Source organism: Sparus aurata, chromosome 12, assembly GCF_900880675.1.
Source record: "Sparus aurata chromosome 12, fSpaAur1.1, whole genome shotgun sequence".
NCBI classification, from domain to species: domain Eukaryota; kingdom Metazoa; phylum Chordata; class Actinopteri; order Spariformes; family Sparidae; genus Sparus; species Sparus aurata.
The window spans coordinates 17,873,844-17,896,189 of NC_044198.1; the positions used below are offsets into that span (position 1 = coordinate 17,873,844).

The 22,346-nt window shown below is 39.3% G+C and overlaps 1 protein-coding gene across 2 annotated transcripts in view; it reads right to left on the reverse strand.

Annotated features, from left to right (window-relative positions):
- The window catches only part of astn2 (astrotactin 2), a 319,763-nt gene that overhangs the window by 155,875 nt on the left and 141,542 nt on the right, over positions 1-22,346 (reverse strand). The window contains exons 5-7 of one of the 2 annotated variants that reach the window (XM_030435505.1): positions 13,096-13,200; positions 9,899-10,045; positions 1,642-1,809 (exon numbers count right to left, since the gene is read on the reverse strand). In XM_030435505.1, coding sequence (XP_030291365.1) covers positions 1,642-1,809; positions 9,899-10,045; positions 13,096-13,200 — 420 coding nt within the window. The remainder of the gene's footprint in view (positions 1-1,641; positions 1,810-9,898; positions 10,046-13,095; positions 13,201-22,346) is intronic. The other variant, XM_030435507.1, reaches the window with a different exon arrangement.

The following is a 22,346-nucleotide window of genomic DNA, read 5'->3' on the forward strand; positions in this document are numbered from 1 at the left end:
ATACTGCTACACTTGCCGATACTGTAAGAAATAAAACACAGGGACAGTCTCAATCCCATTATTTGAATGGTTTTAGGGTGCTGTCATCTGTGCCCCTTTTGTACCAGTTTGCTTGTATCAGATGGAGGCGGGTTCAGATGGAAGCTATTAACGTATTAGCGGCTACTGCATGGCTGGGACAGAGCCCGTCAACCCAATACAGAGGTTCCAAGAGTTCTAACAAGATAGATAACTACCTGACAACCTTATCATGTACTATCTGGCACATGTTAACCATTTGATGATCAGTGTGAAGCATGCAGTAGAAAGCCCTGTTTTCTGAATACCAGATGGCTGCCCCCTTGTTGACACACAAGCTCGTCATATTGCTATTTCAGTAAGTTGTGGCAGGATTTGTACTTTTACCGATAATTTAAAAGGGGCTCTACATAACAATCTGTCGCAATTCACTTTTTCATTGGTCCAATATGAGCAGATTTTAATGCAATATGAAAAATGAGACCTTCAGCACTTCTCTCGGTTGCCTATAAAAGCCTGTGGCCTTGAATGCTTCTCGACTGTGGATTGCCCTGTGAAGGACTGGGGGGTTCGTGGCAGTCCAAAGTGATTTGATTTAATGCACGTTCTCCTCTCGAGTGCCTTGTGTCAGTGCCTGTCTCTGCCTCGCTAACATAGAGCAACGCTAGCTAGCGTTAGGCAGGGTCTGCTAAAGATAAGAAGATAAATAAAAGACCAGCTTCCTGCACAACACAGAAGTTACACAGAGACCCTCTTTTTTTTTGTTGAAGAAGTATATAATAAACAAAAAACTTGCAGTTTATTGTACTGTAATATCATTTTTGAAAAGAGTGTATCAGATATATCCTTTTTTGTTTAATACTCGTATTTTTTTATTTCATACTATTTCAATTTTTTAAAATGTCAAACAAATGTTTTAAAAATTGTAAATAATTCAAATAAAAATTGCATCTTTATAAAAAATTAACAATCGATTTCCCTTTTTGCCATTTATCTCATACAGTGTAGCGTCACATGAAATAATATTTTTAAAAAAAGGCTTTAAAGTGAAAACCAATTAATTTGTATCACTTCAAATATTTAATAATAATCTACTTAACAAAATGAGCTTTAAGTTAACTTTGTGGCTGATGTTAAGACCACAGCGATCCGACTCCATACGAATACTCATGCTTTCCATACAACATGGCTACTACATGTGATGGCATTTTTTCACTCTTGCATTACTACCGTTTAATTTGTCCTTGTTGGTTGATGTGTATAATGGAGGTCCTTCTGGCTCCTTCAATCCTTCAATCCTTTTTTGGCTTCAGAACAGAAACACTGCAAGACATTCATGAAGGTAACCTCGGAGCAAGAAGAGCTGTCCTTCCTCACTCTTCATTTTGAGTTTTGCAGTCCTTGCAATTATGACAATGTCTGTACTTTCCTCGAATAACAACATACTCAATGTGGCTCCACGTGTGGCCTGAACTATGTTCTTTCATGAGATTTCTACGATTTTTATCTTACAACATGAATAGACGTACATGCAAACAGCAATCGAGCGTGTGCTGTTATGCATGTTATTTCTTTTCTTTTTGCTCAACAAATACACCTCAGTGTGTGCCCCTGTGGTCTTACCTGTGTCCTGATCGCAAATCTGCTCGCAGGGCTCAGTGGCCCTCTGGCCGCAGTAGTCCTGGACCCACTGTGTGGATGAGTTGGTCTGGTAGTAGAGGGTCAGCTTGGCCGGGTTCAGCCAATTAGAAACATCCAGGAAGCTGCCCATGCTGACCACAAAACTGCTTCCTGGAAAGAGAAAGAAAACAAGACTGAATAACTGTATTTTGCTTGTGAAAACAAAATAATAAAAAAAAAACTAGAAAAAAACCCAGAGTTGATTGTTTTGTAAATTTTTTCAAAGATCCTTTGCTGGGTTCTATTGCAAAATCAATTGGAGAGAAGCTAATTCTTTTGTTTTCACTGTAATTTCAATTCCCCTCCTGACCGGGCTGAATTTAAATGAGAAAATTAAGACCTATAATGTGTGTATTGATGGGATTTCCTTCGTAATTGCAGGAGAGGGGCTGAAAGAGTTCCACGAGTCAATCACTAAATGCTATGCTCATTGACGTCGACTTACCTTTCTTTCTTACTGCTCCCAGACCAATCGTTAAACTCTGATCACTGAACAAGATTATCCCTAATTGATGCCAATGACTTTTACTTCCAAAGGGAGCTGTGAGGAGATTGCGCTTTAGCTCTCTGGTGAACACAAAGATTCTCATACAGCTTTATTGTGTGCACGCTGCCGGCTTGTCGAAAAGGTGAAGTTGAAGCTGCGTTTGCATTACGTGTTCGTCAAAGTGAATTTATAACCTATTTCAGAAAGCCAGGCCAAGACATAAATACAGCAATTATGAGATTAAAAAGGATCCAGACATGTATTCTGTTTTATGACGTGAAACCTTGTGATATTGGTCTGCGGGCTGTTTTTTTTTTTTTTTTTTTTTTCTAAACGGAGGATTAATGCAGATAGGAAAGCCTACAAAAGCCAGCAATCAAATCTGAGTCGCAGGGAAGAGTTGAAGGACCGATGCACTGCGGTTAAATACACAACTGAGGGGAAAAATACCCCACAAAGAATGTTCCGCAGTCAGCCCATGTCAAGCAACAATATCCCAAGCTTCATCTACTCTTTGTTTCTTTTTTCTCTTTTTCTTTCTTAACACTTAAGTTTTTCCGAATTCCTAATAAAGCACACTAGCATTCATCTTCTCCTACAGGCATGAAGTCGCTAGCTGCTTCTTTTTTATCTGACAGTGGGACAGCCACAGTATTTTGTAAGAGCCTTAAAAAAAATTACAATCATGTGTCAAGTTTTATTTTCTGTTTAACCGACAAACGTGACAGGAGCCTTGTCAGTAATAGGCCTCCTGTGTTTCTTTATGAGCAAATACTACATCGTTTTAATCCACTATTCTGCTGCATCTATGCATGGACTGAAAGAAAAGGCTAAGTGTGTCTCCCTCAGATAGTGAGGTCATGTAGGAAATGTCTGTATGATGTATGTAGGTCTGTGTAGCTTCATATATGAGCAACAAAAGCTCTTGTATTGCTCCAGGAATTCAGACTCCCAGGAGCGGCTTCCTGCTTGAGGTAGCCAGTATGGATGAAAGCATGTTTTCTTGCACTTACACGTAATGGGCACAAATTGAATCAATAATTGAGATTTACTAAGATTAGTAAACACTGACCAATCCCTGAGCAACATGGGGTTGTTGGTGCAGCTCTTGAAGAGGAACTATCCATCACCCACCAGAAAAGGCCATAATACATGCCTAATTCTGCAGATGGGATCCTTAAAAGCATCTCCCAGGCCAGGCACACCAAAGGTGAGCACAACAAAGGGCATTTCTTGTTGCACTGCAGCTCAGTGAACAGAACTGCCAGTAGCTCTCATTTGCTGCGAGAGCAGAGAAATCTAATGGCTTCGGCTCATGCAGGGAGGAAGCAATTGTTAGATTATAGGTTGGTTTCTAAGAGACCTGTGCAGAAACCCCTCCTGAGCTGTAAGAACACCACTGATTGCCGGCAATTTTGCTGTGCATGTTGTGCGGAAGCCGGGGGGGGGAAATTATGTTGTTAGATTGAATCCCCTTTTGACTGTTCTGGGAACAGAGGTGAAATGGCAGGCATCTGTGTCATGGCGACAGTGACAATCAAAGCAACCTAGTGGTTATCTTTCTATCAAATTACTGTTCCCTCAAAAACCTGACACAAGTTGACAAAGTATTAATATTATGCATTTATTTTCATTTTGCTGCTGTTGCTTCTCTTCTTCTATTCTACACGACTGTTTTTTTTGTGTTATCTTGGAAAGAAAGCTTTTAGCAATTAAGATATAGCCTGGCATTGCCAGAGTATTTTGCAAAAGCATATTAGTCTAGTCCCTCTCAATTAATAGGGGGCGGTTCTTGGTCTGATTTCAACAAGGAAAGAAGTTGTGGCCTGGTTACAAACAATCACTTATTACCAGGCCTCCTCACCAGAAACTCAATATTTAGGTATAATGTGAACACAGAATGTCATGACCCATGGCAACTAGTGGCTGTAGTAATCATTATGGCAGTAAAGGAGGAAGTCAGGTGAAGCAGTAATATTAAGAGCAAAAAGTCTGCATAGTGGGAGGTCGGAGACTGGTGGCTGGGTCAAACAAGCACAGGAGGAGACCACTGTTCATGTCCAGTGGGTTGTTTTAACAATGTAGTTAAATTATAAACATCATGTATATTTGAAACTGTAGTATTGTCAGCCAAAACATTATGTTCTCCTAAACCTAACCAATTAGTTTTAGTACCTGAACCTGACCAAACTGGGCGTACCATGAATGTCTGCTACGCCTGTTGCTGGTAGGCAATGGTAATTTTGCTTTAGTAAAGGCAAAACATGATGTCTTTCGAGTCATTGGAAATCGACCTATTCAGTTGTTACGGTATTAGAATGTGTTGTGTATCAGAGTACACTAATGACTATCTGAAAACATTTGAGGTGAGAAATATGACTATACAGTGATATAATCTTGATTAATATTTGATCGACACAGCCTCCTTTGACAGTTTAATCTGAGTTTTCTGAGCCCTGTGGGCAGCTGGGTGGACCTTAAGACTGTACGCTATTGGAAGGGTTGACAGACTTTTCAAATCGTGACCAGTAACACCCCTCTGTCAGTCATCATACGAAACCCACCGCACGTTGTGATTGGCCCGACATGGATCACAACAGACGTTCTGAAAGGCTTCATAGATTTAATATCAAATACTCTAAATAATGTAAATTAAAATTGTAATGAAATAAAAAAAAAGGTTTATGGCATGCACATTAATCTTATTAATCTTTAAGAGACATCATTAATACCACCCAGTTTGTCATGGTGTTGACTAAACAGACCTGCTATTCAGCACCCTGTCTCAAGTTATTGCCTCTACCGACACACCTACATATTGCCTCTCGTGTTGTGTTGTTTGTTTTCTACCTCCTGTCATGTCTCACCTGTCTGGTCACCTTATTGAGTTTACAGCTCACACTGATACCTGACCTCATCACTTTCCTGCTCCTCTGCCTCCTATCACTCATTATTTCCGCACCATACAGGGAGCTGTGTAAAGAGGTCAGCACACATGTCTCGCGTAAGCGATCAAATGTGTCGCCTCGTAGCCATGCTGTCACGTTATGGCCCGTCTTTCCGTGCCTGCCTGTTCCTGTCCTGACCTAACTTTTATTTATACGTGGCCTGCCAGTTTGGATCCGCTTTGTTTGTTTATCTGCTGGATTTTCTTTGTTTGTTTGCTCCGACTGCCTGCCTGCTGCCGACTGTACGCCTGCCAGACCAATGGCTTAAGCCGCCTTTTATCACATCTGCTCCGCCTCAGGTGTCTGTTCTTCTGAGGCCAATTCCAGAATACACAAGTTTGCAGAGGAACAACAGAACTAAACGTCAAAAGCTGCTTATGGCTCCTTCAGGATGAAGCTGTGAAATGTTCACCCAGCAATGTAAAATGTTGCACAAAGCAAACAAAAATACAGATAATGTTCTTATTCTTAGAGCCTCATCGGTAGCCGGGCCACAATGTACAGTTTGCCTTAAGGTTCGCGCTGAAGGAAAGGCCATGGGGTCATGGAAATTAAAATAATTTATTCCCTAGTGGACATGGGCATCCACGGAGAGCTTCATCAAAATTCCAACCATTCGTTTTTGACTTCTTACGCTAAAAGTTGAGAACTGAACACAGGGTCAGAAGTTAGCTCAAGGAGCATCCCCACTTTTAAGGAAACTCATGTATCTATTTGTTAGTAGTGTTATAGAAAAGGTCAGGTATTCACCAAAATCAATCAATTATCATTCTCATCCAGGGACTACACATAGTCCTGTTAAACGTTTCAGCATCTCAACCAGCATTTGTAGAAATATCTTGTCAGGGACTACAGTGCATTAAGGACCAGTGTTGTAAAAAGTACCCAAAAGTCATACTTGAGTTAAAGTTAAGATATCCTGTTAAAATATGACCTTGGTAAGAAGAGACAGTCACCAGTACGAATAGTCCTTGAATAAAAGCCTTGAAGTATCTGATATTAGAAGTACTTAAGTGTTATAAAAGTAATCATTGACAATAAATGCACTTAAGTACAAAAAGTACAAGTTTAAAGTAAATTAAATATATATTGGCATTATCAACCCGGTCAATTATCGGATCTGATATTCAGCATTTTTCTAATTATCGGAAAAATATTAAAACGTTTGTGCGGTTTGCTTTGAAACTCCCAAAACCCGGCCCACAGAGAAAAGTGTCGGTAATGGTTCACCCTTGTGAATCTTATAAAGTAATTTTCTCACAAACAACATTTTTTATCTCGTGATAATGACATACACGAGTAACGTTTGCTTGCGAACTCGAGATAACTATTTTGCTATCGCTGGAAAACAACACTTGTTATTCCGTCATAATGATATAAATAACTTGCGATCTCGAGAAAACAAATACAATTTCTGCTCGTCAACAAGGGAAAATGAAGGAGCTGATATGTATGGCCAATGACCGTTTAGGGTCTCAGTAGTGTTAATAAGGACCCGCAACGATTGATACTGTAGTATATTAGTGACCCTGTGAGGGAATAGTTAGTAGTAAGATGCTAAAAGAAAAACATCTCTTGAAAGCAAAGGTAATGTAAGGGGTGGTCAGGGGGACGTGACAGTTAGGGAGTTGCATTAGCTGAGAAATTATTCTAGGCTTTTTAGGCTGAGAGAATTCATCTGTATCATATTTAATCTCCTTATTCGGTCGGATTAAGGGATTATAATTCATAAATCAAATCAGTGTTTTTTGGCCCCTGTGGAGAAAGGTAGATTATCTGTTGGCCTGCATGACTCATACGCAAATTTCTCACCCGAGGGGAAAATTTCGAAAGTGAGGAGAAAGTCGGCAAATGCCACAGATTTTCTTCAATCGCTGGTACGTGCCGTAAATCTTTTTGTACTCACTGATGAGGCTCGGTGTCATTACGACTTGTCTGTCAGAAAAAATATATATCCATTCATGCCGTGTTCAAGGTTTTATGTAAGTTTGCAAGTCCTAGAGAGAGCTGGTAGGAGCAAAGTAAAGTAACAACAACACCTCGCATTACAATTCAGCTGAGCACAAAAAGCTCAAAGGAAAATTAAAAGCTCATGTCTAACATTTTGCATGATATAAATGATGATGTTAATTGTACAAGTAGTTCCACAATACACAGTAGAGGCTGACGTTTTTGTGTACTGCTCCATTTCTATTGTGTGTCCATGCGCACACATAATGCGGGTGTGTGGGCGGACTGGAAATGAGGCCCCGGTGGCAAGTGCACCTGATCGACTGATATGTGAATGCAGAGCTTTTCAGAGATATGGCAATCATTAGTTAAATTGCCTGCGCTCCTCACTCCCTCTCACTTCACCTTACTCCTTGCAGATTTTCTATATTCGACTTTCTTACCTCCCAGTGAGTGTCATGCTGTGGGTATCTCGCCAATGCACGGGTTCAAATTTGCAATTATCCCGTAGTCGACGAGGAATTTCAAAAAAACAGACTCAGTGGAATGACCCTCGAAGCAGCAGCCTGGGCAGCCGTGCTTACATATTTGATAATCCTGAATTTACATTTATTCTGCAAATATTTTGTGTACTGTCTCCGCGCCAGAAAACGGCATCAACAACTCCATTTTGTGGAAAAAAAAAAAAAGTCCAGGTACTCTCCAGATAAAACTTTGACTTTGGAGCATAAACCTTGTTAGAATGCCACACAAACAGTTTGTTACGGTATATGCCCTGAATAAAACAGGAAAAACCTCAGACATCTCTAAGAGAGCTTTGGTGTCAGTACTGGGAAGGTTACTTTAAAATGTAAAAGGTTACAGATTACTGTTAGTAATGTACCTATTTCAATTACTTTATCAAAGTAAAGTAAGTTATTACAATTGATGACCATTGAAGCCAAATTAGATCTTAAACACACATAAATATCAACGAAATCAGTCATTCAAAAAATTGCAAGCAATGCCCATTGATTTGATTGGTAGACGAGAGCTGGCGCAAATTCAAACAAGAGAACCAATCGAAAACGACGCCGCAGGTCTCGCCCTTCTATGCATGAATAACTGATAACTGATTTATGATTTTTTTAATCTTTGTTTTAACTTTGAAATTAAGCCGATAACTTCTTTGTTTCTTGTACAGCTTTTGTCTGCGGCTGAAAAATACATGCGTCCACTCCAGTGGACGTTATGAATAAATTCTACCCATCGGCATATATCTATATAGAATCTGAGGAATATTTATTGTTGCTTTTAAATTAAACTATCCAAGTGTAAATTATATCAGAATTTTAAATGAAAAATAAGGGCTGAATCTAAACAGGCAGAAATCACCCTTGGGCATGTAACATTCGCTGGAGTGGGCAGATGTATTTTCAGCTGCAGGAGAATAATATTTGCACAATCAGACTAAAATTATTCACCTTATTTAGTTGAAAAATGTATATACAGTATATATTTTTTCTGTCTGGTTTCTGAGAATAAGAGGATTTAAAATGTACTCAAAAGGTACTTGGTGCATCTCCTCTTCCCTCCGTCATTCTGAATTTATAAAACTATATCTCAAAATGACAAAGACATATAAAGATTACAACGAAATGGAATTGCGGACAATTCTTTGGGGGGTTTGCTTATTGGTGGATGGGACATAGCACTCCAACTTAAATGGTTTGAAATGGCTTCCAAATATCTGTCCCCCTTGTTACGGACGCCATGCATGGAAGGACTAGACGTACAGGCAGCTCCCTGTCTGCCAGTCTTCACTTTGCTGACCCACGTTGTCCGCAAATGAAGGACTTTCTAAGGACTTTGTATTAACCAACATTTTGATTAGCAACTGTAATTTCATTACCTGTGCATATATTTTCAACGGGTCACAATTAACATTCATTTTGTAAGTGAACTACATGCAACTAGTCCATTCTAACTAGTTACTCCCCATCACTAGTCATGTCATGGCAACAGTAATTTAACCATAGAGTACTTTGGTCTTCCAATGTACTTTATGCAGCTTCATGCAATAAAGTGGGCACAATGAAAGCACCCAGTGCACAAACAAAGAAAAAAAGAACAATCATGTTTTGAGCACACTGCTCTTCATCAGCGTGATGGCTCAAAATGTCATTCAGCTGTTGTGGCGGTAATAAATAGACTTTTTCATGGGGAGCTTTCAGTGTGTGGGCTTTATTGTCCTGATTTTTGCTCATCTTCTGGTTCGAGGGAAATGATTTTCTTTTTGTTGGATGAGTGCACGTCTTTTGTACTTCATCGGTCGTGGAGAGGGCGCACTGACACTGAAAAGCACTGAAACTGAAAACCACAAATTGCGGTTGGGGGGGGGGGGGTCGAGACTTTTTGCTGGAGGCCATTTGTAAATAGAAATACAGGAAGCGTTCGGGGAGCTGTCCCTGTTACATTAGGTGTTCCCTCTTCACAACAAAAACTATAAGTTGCATACATTTTTACACCACTCAAATGTGTGTCCTCTTTTTAGCTGAGACGAAGCTCAACGTTACCCTAGGCTGTAGTTGCTATGGGTGCCTCGCAAACAGTTTGTTTCATTCCGAATGAGTTTAGTAGGTTTACATTGTTTATTTGAAATGGGTTTATGAGGTTCTTTAACTTTTTCGTTGTTCAAATCATGTAGTTTAAAAACACAACGGCGTAATAAAGGGAAACAATATACTGAGTAAGTGAGTGAGTATGGCTGATAATTCTTTGGACATTCTGTTTGATTGAATATTCTGCCAAGGTCTAATCAATGTGCTGCACTTACCGTCCGCGACAAAATGCTCCGGCACATGGAGGGTAACCTTGACAGTGAGAGGGCAGGAATCCTGCGTAGCATAGACAATGGCAATGACACAAGTGCTGATGGTGATCAACGTCAGGGTGACCTTATTTAGAGGGCTGTGTGGGTGGCCTGCAGGTAGAGAAAAAAAGAGATAAAAGTAAAGGTGAACAGCTTGACAGGAGGCGTTTTGTTTTCATCATGGTCTCAAACAGATAACTGTACCTGAACATCCTGCGTGAAAGGTGACGGGTTTCCTGGGAACATAAAACCACACAGACACACAACACAAACCCTAAACTAAATCATCCACTTTAGCACCGTTCTTTGACGAAATTAAAGCCTCCACGCCTCCCTCAATCCTTGAAAACGCATTAAATTGTACTCCTGATTTATGAATTTAACCCAGGTTCAAGTTCCGCCTGAGTAAGTAAATGACTTAGAAGGCCCGAGCTTCTGCGGAACCGTCCGGAATCATTTGCAGGGGTGATATATGATCTTATTCCCACTGACAGGGTTATAGATTGGTTGTTTTGGTTGCCCTTTGGCTCTGTCGGAGCTCCCACTTCCAAGACAGGTTATGGGGAATGAAATTAGCTGCTTAACCTCTGTCTACTGATATTTATCACGAGAGAGCGGCAGCATTTTCCAAGGTGGAGAACTTGGCTGTGATAGGTATAGCTAAATATTGGAAATGTATTCTCACATGGACCATGTAGATTTGTTGTAAATGTGTTTTTAAATTAAAAGGCCTGTTCTTGTGTCCCTGTTCCAAGGAATTAAACTTGGGCTATCTCAGGTGGTAGCAAATTCTTATGATGGTTGAGTGATGTATATTAAACTAACATCCATTGCTGGCAAGTGTTATCCTGTTATCCATTTCCTTTTATTTAACACTAATGCATGTAACCTGTCCTACTAGGAGCCCAAAATAAAATGATGAACCTGAAATGATCATTATATATCTCCTTTAATAGATCAGATGTTTGATCAACTTCCCAACTTAAGTGTTAATGTGTGACTGTATCAATCACCAGTGAAAATGTTCAGTTCAGTGTTAGACAGTTAACGTTAATGCAACTCATTTCAATCAGTAACCCTCGATTTTCCAGGAAAGTTTATCATTTATCAATTAAATGATTTGTTGTCAACATTAAAATTAATCACCAACCCCTTTTCATTCTGATTCCACTTACTTAAATGTCAACCGTTTCTCTTTTTTTTCTATGACAGTTAACCAAATGTCTTTGGGTTGTGGACAAAACATGGCATTGCAGGATGTCATCTTGGGCTTCCGGAAACACTGATTGTCATGTTTCACTATTTTCTGACATTTTAAAGGCCAAACAAGCAATTAATCAAGAAAATAACTGACACTTTGATCAACAAAGACAATATTCTGGATCCCACCAGAAATTTTGGATGTAGTGACACGCTGCTCAAGGTCGAAACCAGGTCCCCTTGTACTGAATCCCATGTCCTGATATTGTGAAGGGACAGGAACATCGACTATCTGTGGCAAAAGTGGCGAAGCAGCTAATCCCTTTGGGGTGTGGGTGATGTCACCGGGCTTGTGAAGGGGTCGCTCAATTACTATAAAAGCCCACTGAGTAGACAAAAGCATGTACACTCACGATGGCAAACACTTACTTTATGGCCACAATTCAAACACCTCGTTCAAACATTCACACACACACACACACACACACACACACAGGAACACTAGCAACGGACAGACAAATACAGAGAAACACCCTAAAGCCCCAAATAAAACTCTTGGTTTTTATTTATTTCCCTCTGCCCATCTGCTAGAGATAGCACAACCTTTTTTACACGGGCTGTAACTTTTACGCAGATCACAGCCATGAGTTTTATGTGAGCCCATGTGCCGTGCTAATAAAATAAATATGAGAGCGCCAGTTTGACCGAGAACCCTTTCATTTTGTGAAACAGTTTTCCGTGATTAATCGCATAATTCAAAATGTATAATTCCACAACAGATAACGAGATAATCATTATGTTTGTATGTGTGCAAATTCAGAACTAAATTAGTCCTATGAAGACAGTTTAAGAGCCGCGGCTGTGTTCATAAACCTCGGCTTACAATCCTTACCCCCATTCCACATAAAGTGGATTTAAAATCTGTGAGATGAACTTGCATAGCCAACATTTGTACCTTTTATACAACATAACAATGTCCAATTGAATGGTTTTGAACAGGGCTGCCCACAGTGGGGCCTGCATGCAATAGTTGGCCTAGCATAAGTTTTGATTATCCCCTTCAGATGTTTTCAGGGGATTTTGGATCTAGTACGGTTTTGCATCTAAATAATACAATTCTATAGGTGTTTGCTTTTGGCCCGTGGCCAGCCATTAAGTTTCGGTTTTGGCCCTCGATGGGAATAACCTGAACTTGAATATAATTTAAAATTGAAAATCGATACACTTGCAAGTAAGAAACAGAAGAAGAAGAAGAAGAAGAAGAAGAAAAAGAAGAAGATTAATATGCGCATGACTTTTCCTCCTTCTCTGACTCGCAGCTATTGGATAATGAACTGTAGGCATGGGAAATGATAGGAATGCATTGATTTCCAATACTTTTCAATCACTATATGGACACCCAAGTGGACACACGCAGACTAATTCTGTTTCAATTTCTCCAGGTCACTTACTCACATAGACACTTATGCAAAAAAATCCACACACGGTCTTCACTATCACATATCACTATGTGGTAAGGGAAGTTAAAATCATGCTTCCCATCAAAGTAATTTGACTCAGCTTTGCTCATCACTGAGTCTCCATTTACATCAGCTCATATATCTGCTTTGAGTGTCATTGAGCTCTGCCACGGAACAGCACTTTAAAGCCCATCGGGAATGTGCATGACTCCTTCCTACTTCCAGCTTGGCTGACAATCCCAGAAATGTCTAGCCTCATTTCACCCGGCTATATGTTACCCTACAATCATTCCACCTCGTATTCGCAAAGTGTAGGTTTTGGAATTTATTTGTTTCCAAAATATTTTGTTGAATTTTATTCCCCCTCTTTTTTTTCTTTCTTTATTGCTTTCTCAGCAGAATGCAGTGGGTAAGAGGGCTCCCCCCTGCACAAGGTAATGTCTTTAGAATGTAACACATTTATAACAATATACAAAGAAGCACTCCTGCATTCCCTCTCACCCTTGCTGCGCCTTCGTCCTCTGTGTTCTGTGTAAAACTTCATTTGGCTGTCATCTTCAGGCTCTGACCCTGATTCCCCTTGAGGACCAAACACACCTCCAGTTGCTGGCAGTGAGAAGATAAGAAAGTGGAAAGAAATCCAAGAAGAATCAATCAGTCAATAGTTCTGGCGCTTAAGGGCACAATTATGCAGCAGAAAAAGATGGCAACTGTTAACCAGTACATTTCTCAGGTAATCAACACTCTCCATTAAACAAAAACAGACAGAGAGATGTCTTATTAAATGTGTTTGAGCTGTATGAACAAGACCATATGAAAGCAATTCAGGTTAGTCATGATCATTTTGATAATGGTACTGCAAAAGGACAAAAGGATACAATTTCAACTCAAGTTCATTTAAATCTACATTTTATTCAAAGTAGATTCAATTCAAATGCTAACCATGCAGGGCACTTGCTTCATTCTGTAGAAATAAAACCTATATGCAGAACATTCTCATTACTTTATTTCTGTGGTAAAGATTTTGCTGATGCGTATCAAGGTGCAGCATGTAATAATGGCTACCTGTGGAATTGGAAAAAAAATAAGGTGCAGCATATCACACCGAGGACCGCTGCTAATTCAGTTGGCAGCTAGCGGTCATATTAGCTTGACTCTGCCCAGACTCTATCACCTTTTTAAGCACAATGTGGCTAAAGGCTAGTTGGTTAGCATTTCATCTTTAATAGACATCCCTGCATCACAATACATACGTCTAAATAACATCATATCTTATTTCTTCACATTCTTTTGACAATTTGAGATAATTTTGACTATTTTAAAATACGATTCCTACATATTGCACCTTTAAAAAATACAGTATCCACTTCACATGACAAATTGGTCTCCTGTAGGTATCATTCTTTACTAGAATTGAGAATATCTGTACCCTGAAGGATCTATATCTTAGATATACATATTAACCAGTATATTATAGGTGTTCAGTAACACTAGACACAGACAATAGCCTCAATGTTAGCCTGTGTTTTGGACTTTATTTGAAACTGCTGAATATGATTTTTCCTATTGTTTTGTTTTTGTTTCTTTATTTGACATTATCTTTGACAGCAATGCATTAAAATTAGAACAAAAAAAAATAAAATTATTAAATTATTAAATTATGCTAAAGCTAGGGTGTGGGAATGAGTAGCGACTCTAATATAACTGTCTTATTTGTAAAGTCCACAAATGTAGGCCTGAAACAAAAAAGACAACAACAAAAAAACAAGAAACATGTTTGTATTCAACTCCTTTAAAGGAAGTATCAGGAACCACTCCCCCCTTGTCTGATTTGTTTGCCACTGTTGTCCATCGTTCCCACGTCTCTGGAGCTCGATTTGCTAATCAAATTGGGCCAAATCCCCAGAGTGTGTGCATGTGTGCCTGTGTTCTTGTGTGTGTGCATGTCTGTGTTTAAGTCAGTGTGAGAGCAAGAGTGAGGCTGTAGGAGTTAAGAGGCTTTGTTTGCACTGCCTTGCCATTCTGACATCAAAACCCATAACCGTGCTAAATGCACAGGGACTGCTACAAAGTGATAATTGCCAAGGATTTGCAAAGTGTTAAGCTACAAATGGATAAATAAGTAATCTAAAATACCTTAACACATCTGGATGGCTTTGAACAGCATTCTAAAATTGACACGAAATGTCCACCAGAAAGTTTATGTTTAAAAAACAGTTATTACTGCAAAACACATCACACATTTTTAGCTTTATTTTAACCCAGTAATTGAGCTTAAGTCATGGCCTAAAGAAATGACTTTATGCTAATAACATCCATCTCATTTCCTCATGGTTGTACGTATGTTTTGCTTGAATAATCCCTAGGATCATAGTGATTACACTCCCTAATCTCCCAGAGTGGAAGGGGGATAACGGACAGAAAGAAAATCAATGCATTTCTCTTGGCTATGAAGGAGCGTCTGAGGGGATGCTTCACCTGTTGACAGTAAATTGAATCAAAGAAGCATGGAAAAAGAAACCGTACAATAAGGGTTGATGTGTCAAAAAAAGTGACCCATACGATGTGTGGCGACGGTTGATAATGGCTCAAACATTTGCTCTTCTGTAGGAGGCAAATGCGTAACCCCCACAGGGATAATTATACGTCCTGGCTGCACTGTTAAGTGCTGTCACTTGAAAGGATTTCGGTAACTGTGTCTTTTTGTGATTATAAAACTGCAGTGCAGTTGAGAAGAGAGGAGTACTAAGAGAAAACTCTTGTTTTTGGACTTAAGCCACACATGGTGATGAATTTCTCCTTGCAGTATTTCTTACAGCACTTGCACATTTCAGGATAAAAGCTGTACATCAAATTTACTGTGATTTGAAAAAAAAATTAAAAATCTGCAATGAGAATAAACCGTATGAGACAGGTTTTTGAGCCACTGTACAATCATTCCTTCGACATTAGCCTATTAACTGCATATAGAACATATTGAACATTTCATAGGATGTTAGACCATGTTTCACGACAATAATAACGCTTACATTGGCTTTTGTTTGCAATTACTCATCCGCACATTTTCATTGTTTGCACTTGTCATTTTCAGAGCCTAATCAATTCTCCTTGAAATGTTTTCTCTAATATACCTCTTATCCGAGCAGCAGAATTTAATTCCCCCTAGCTAGTCTTTTTTTGTTTCCATTCGAGACAATTTCTAACCATTTCAACACTACTTACATGTTGATATATTAACAATGAGATTGCTGTTCAAAATGTTAAATGTTATTGGAGATAGTATGGACACACATAATGAAGGTGTTTATTTAACAAAGGTTTAAACGGATTGAAAATATGGCAGGGGTAGGGTGAATTCTGACTAACATGTGATTAATTATGTGATTACTTGAGAGTTGCTCTAAAACACACCAGACTACATTGTGTTAGTAAGTGTGAAGGGGCCAGTATATCATAACTTTAACCCTCACCTCCAACACACCCTTTTACAGACCTTCCAAACAAAAGCATGTAACAATGAACTTTCAAGTCCGATTAGTCACAAAACTGTAGACACTAGGGGTGGATGGTAGAGCACACTCACAGCATTAAAGCAATTGATCGACGCAGCTATATAACCTTGAGTGAAAACTAGCTTGAAGGAGAGCTCAATCATTAGATGATCGACTGTGTTCACCCAGAATTAAATGTGAGCAAAACCAAATATCAGACAACAGATCAAGACATGTAAAAGTCAAAAAATGAAGCCAGGGAAGCTAATACAGAAGGCAAAGGATTGTGTTGGTTCTTTTCAAGTAAAGCTGTTCCAGAGCACTTATAAAAAGACAATATCAATACAAGATCAACTGGTCACAATACTGTAGACAGGAAAATATGAAGATGCACATCAGGTTTTCAAAGTACATTCTCATAATAAACCACTGTAGTTATGATATTGACATGCATTGGGGGTAATTACAACAAACTGTACATTACAACGCAATTCTGTAATTGGGGTACAGTACCACATGGTAATTGAGCAATTAAATAATATACAAGGTACTAATGCTAGCATGTTCAAAATCTAATAACAGGGTAAAATGCTAAAAGTCTTACAAGAAACATGGTTGGGTTTGAATGAAAACACAGCATTTTCCTGTTATATTACCATAAATAATCATAATCATTGATGCAAAATCATTATTTATGTAAAGTGAAATCTTCTGCTTGTGGGCTTCCAGCATGATAGCTATGTGGTTGCAGTATGGAGTATGAATGGATGGATTAATTTATCGTATATGGTATAATATACCATGAAAAAAAAAATTGTATTGTTCCTTATTTTTACAAAAGATGGGGAGAGACTGCCTCTCTTCAGTCGACATCTATGCGATAAAGAACTTCTAGAAAAGAAATACTGTGTCGAATTTGGTGTTTGATCAACTCTCGTCTGCGCTAGACAAGCGACTGGTTTTCAGTAGCTGAGAGTACCTTCCCTATTAACAGTAGTTTACTGCCAACCACACAGTGACATATTTTCTCTCCCTTGTTCACTGGACACAGCCATAAGTTCTGGGCAGATGCCGAGCGATGCAGGTACAATCCCCTCTTTTACTCACTTCATAAACCTTATGCCATAACTCATGAAAATTTGCCTGCACCATAAAGATTTTAGACATGATTAAAAGTTCTATTAAATCCGTGTTAAAAAATGTGCGTGCGGAACGCTGCAGTCAGTCTTTCGGTCTGGTGCACTTAAACAGGTTGAGAGTCGAGTTGGATGCGGGGTGTGAGAGTCTGGCGGTATTTGGAGAGTGAAGCCAAGGCAATGTGGTGTAAAATTGGTTCTGAATTTATGCATCGTGTTAGAACATGCCCGAGAGGTGGCGGACGGAGACAAAGACAGACTGAGGAGGAGACACAGAAGCAGGGAGTTGAGGAAATATATTGAAAAAGCAGCACGGCGACAGCTTTGCATGCGTTAGTTGATCACGTTGCTGAAAATAGGTGTTACTTTAAACATCCCATGAAGAGCACGTTCCTTGTGTTCAAACACAGAAACACTTTTGTTGATAACATGTTCACACGGAGGAGCTGTTTCTGAAAATCAGCATGAAAAACCTTGATAGCTGAGAGTACCTGGTAGGATGGAAAAAAAAAACCCTATTTCATCGAATGATATATGCATTGCATTCATCAAAGTTCTGTCCACTATAGTGTAAGCACATTTTAATTTAACTAGTCTCTCTGTAAAATAAAATTCTCATGACATTTAGTGCCATGTATACATGTTCTGCAACTCGGTCGTCACACGCATCATTCAGAAAATCAAACAAATTAAAGTCAGTGAGAGATGGCTGTTTTTGCAGTCCTTGAGTTTATATAGAGGTTTTTTAGCAAGTGCTTCAGGTCTAATAATTCCAGCTATCTACATCTCAACTTTAAACGCAGCCTCAAGTAAACAAACTTACAAGAACCATCAAGGCGCCTCGTGCAGTCTTCGCATTTTATTTGGGCCTTGAACAACTTTGAGAGGGCGGATAAGTGCTTCTTGATTAGATAAATAAATAAATTCCTCACATCGCAGACATAATAAAAAAAAAAAGGCTCATTCTCTTCAATTCCTCACTGTAGGGGCGGCTGTAGCTCAGGAGGTAGAGCGGGTCGTCTAGTAATCTGAGGGTCGCTGGCTCGAATCCTGGCTCCCCCTAGCTGCGTGTTGAAGTGTCTTTGAGCAAGATACTGAACCCCAACTTGCTCCTGATGAGCAGCTGGCACCTTGCACGGCAGCCTCTGCCATCAGTGTCAGTGTATGAATGTGTATGTGAATGGGTGAATCTGACAAGTGTTGTAAAGCGCTTCGAGCGGTCAGTAGACTGGAACAGCACCATAGAAATGCAGGTCCATTTACCATTTACAGAGCCGATTAAAGACATAATCTGTTTCTACATGAGTAAAACTAAAGGTCTCCGTCATAATATCAGTGGAGGTAAGAGCTTGATTTTGCTCAATGACACGGCTCAACAGAGTCAGGGGATGCAGATGTGTAGCGCTCTCCATAGTTGTAAGTTCTATGAAAAAGTGCTTTAAAATGTAAAGTCAAAAAAGCAAAGTTCAAAGGTAAAAGGCCTCATAAAGAGAATCTTTACATACTAAATGGAGAGGGAAAAAAACCTCTATGAATGAGAGGGAAATATAACAGGAAGAAAGTTTTAGAGGGTGTGAAGCCAGTCTTTGGGAAGGTACTTTGAAAGCTTTGCAAGATACCAATTACCTTCCGTGGCAGAAGTTGAACTTACGGCAAAGCTACCCCTGGGAAAAATATGTTTGGTTAATTTAAGCTGCACAGAAAAAGTAGTTCAAACTACAAAAAAAAAAAAGAAAATCTAATTAAAATTGTAAATGTGTGTTGCGAAAATATGACAAAATATAAGACAGTCACACGCTAGCAGAAAATGCCACTCACTTAATGGTGCAATATGAAGTTTTGGAAAATAAAGTCAAACTCAGAAATACAAAGTATACAAAGTCCATCAGTCATTGCACCAACCACTTAGCAAATCCACTGCTAAAATAGCATGTGACAACTTCTCTGGGGAATAGAACCAGCGACCTTCCAATAGCAAAGCACTGGCTCTACCTCTGAGCCACAGCTTATACTTTCAAGTTTAGTTATGGAAATTCAGATTCAAAACACAAAAACTACAGGGAAATATTTTCCACGTTTGATCTGACAATCCAGCTGACTGGAATACCCCTGAGACCTGAACCTGTCTGAAACTAAACAATCCTATGTGGGCCTTTCACAAGGACCAAGTTGCAAAGATTGTGTAGATATCTATATTTATACATTATATATATTTTGTATTATATGTTTACTACTAAAAACTATAATGAAAAAACATTTAACTTGCCTGTTTTTAAAACATTTGACTGACTTGAGAGTGGGTGTAATGAGCCTCATTTGTTTCCTTTTTATCGTTAGTGGATTCAGTAGTAACCTACAAGAAATGGCAGGAAAATCATTTAACTACTAAAATCACTATGCAAATCTGAATTGTTGGGTAACAATGTATAGTAACTATCATTAATAATGGGCACATTTACAGTTAATAGCACACTGCTCCAGTAATAGACAATACAATAATTTATTAACAGCTGATGTTAGTAAAACTTGTAAATGGTTAATAAAGACTGTGTAGTTCATCCATTAACATTATTTGGACTATCATTAAAAGGTTGCAACTGATGTATATAAACCTTTACAACTGTTAAAAAATACATGTATATAAAGAATTTCATTGTTTAACAGTGGAATAACTATGAAGTAGAGTTTAAATCAACCATTTATTAAAGTATAACCTTTCATTGAAAATATCAGCAAGCTGCTACGAAATGTAGTGAAACTACTCATATTTCCCTTATCCCCAACACTGCGTGAAGCTCCGACTGTGTTAGCATGCCTTTGGTTAGCAGTTTTTAAAGTCTTATTAACCCTGTCACCATGAGTAACAATGGATGTTTTTCAAAAAGGGCCTCACTTGATCATCTGAGGCTGCACTTAAGTTCATGGGGGAGAGGCATGTCTGAGGTATAACCGGGGCCATTTAAGGCTGTGAAAGTTATCATAAAAAATCCATCATAAAACCTGTAGCTTTTCAAGAGAGGCCGGGATGTACTGTGACTTTTTAGTCTGGCAAACAGCACAAATGCCTTACTTTTGGCTATGTTCCTCAACCCTAACCGTAAAAAGCCCCCTGATGAAATGAGGTCCGGCCAAAAATGTCCTTGCTTTGCAAAAACATCCTCTCCTCATCTGAAGGTCTTCAGCACAAAAAGGTCGCCACCAAAATAGAAGTACACTATGTTAATACACACACAATGGATGCATGCAGGTCATGTGCCATTTATGCTCTCGAACAAGACTTACACACACACGAACGCACAGCACAAATTAGCCATCCATTAAATTTGCACTCGCAACCCGCTTCAGATTACCATCTGATTTACCGAGGCATGAGCTAATTGCACAAGCAGAGAGTCGGACTGCGTTTATAGTTGCTTTCAAGGAGCGAGTGAAAAAAATTACTCATTAACGAAGCGAAATATCTGAAAAAGATTTCTAGGTGCAATTTCAAAGCACAGGAAAAATATTTATCTGTAAAAGATTTGAACAGTAGGCGCGGTTGTAGTTGAAAAACACAAACTTCTTTGGCGAAGGGGAAAGAGTTGGAGCGACAAAAAATAAGGACGAGCTAAAAAGAAACATCCGCCCAAAATGCGAATAATTTATCAAACGAGAGCAATTGCCACGGTGCATTAGCAGCTCAGTGAACATCAAAATCAATTTCAAGTTTAATAACTACACAGTCATAACTCTGTACCCTATTTGTGGGCACTTGTGTTAGTGCGGCTCCCTTGCACATTTTCTTCTGTGAAGTGTTCACCTTTTGTCTGCCGTCACTGCGATTTGAACAGAGCGCTGGTCAAGTTAAATTTTCGTGGTCCCATTAAAACTTCCCTTTAATAGGCCCCTTGCACATTTGCATACTTTCATGAGTTGCAGACATGCCGAGAAATTGCACAAAGCTTGTTAAATCCGTACGACTATGGAGTCAACAACGCTCACGTGTGGTATTTCTGCCATTTGAATGTCTTCCCCCCATCACATACATATGCATAAAGGATAAAATAACATTTCGCCGTTCACACAAAAGGGTGAGCTGACAGACACTGTGTGATCCAGATGACAGGTGAATTGTGCTTCCAGGCAAGGGCACAGCTTTGATAAACAACACACATAAGAATACATCTGAAACAAGGCGCAAAAGTCTGTGGAAATCTGGCCCAGAGTCGTTTTCTATTTCACAGCCTCTCTTGCTTTTTTCACCGTGTCAGTTCATTTTTTCTCTTGTCTCGATCTTGCCTTTTTTTCTCTTCCCCCTCAGCTGTAATACCTTCAAAAACCGAGTCCCATAAAAAACATCAACTCCCAGAACACCGAGGCTAAACTGCAGCGTGTCGCCACTACAAATTTCAATTACTGGGCATACCCATCTCACTTTTACAGTCTCTTTCACACTCCTGAAGTCCATTAGATAATTTCAGAGTCTTCTGGGTCTTTTTTTCCCCACATCCTCATCCATCAATCTGCCGTCCTTCCGTCTGTTTTGCCCTCCGTCTCTTCTGTGCGTACAACCAACTCACTTATTCCACTCCTCAAAAGGCAATCCAAGTTAAATATTAAAACAAAGTATGATTACGACTCCATTACCGCCAATCAACACTTTTGGGATGGTTGTTGAAGCGACACATTATTCATGCAGTCTCCTCCCAGTCACCTGTACTGACGTCCTCGGTTTCATAAGGCAAAGGCACCTGCTGCCGTCGTTAACATTCATCCGACAACAGCTTCTTTTTTTTTTTTTCGAAGGCAAAGATTCATATGCTCTCAGCCTATAAATTTCCATCTCACCTCATGGTGTTGTGCTGGATGCAAATGACAAATGCAGACAAAAAGGGAGGCGTATCGGTTCGTCACAGACGGGATTGGATCCAGTTCTCATTGTGCCGTAATGTGGAGAAAACAAGCATTTGTCATTTTAATCGGGGATGCCAAAAAAAAAAAAAAGAAAAAGAAAATTAAGCGGAAAATACAAAATAAAGAAAGGAAATGAATACATGAGCTTCTCCTTGCCAGTCTTCATGAATAAGAGGGAAAAAATCAGGAATTTGATCATGTATATTCCTTGGACATAATTAAAGGGGCACTA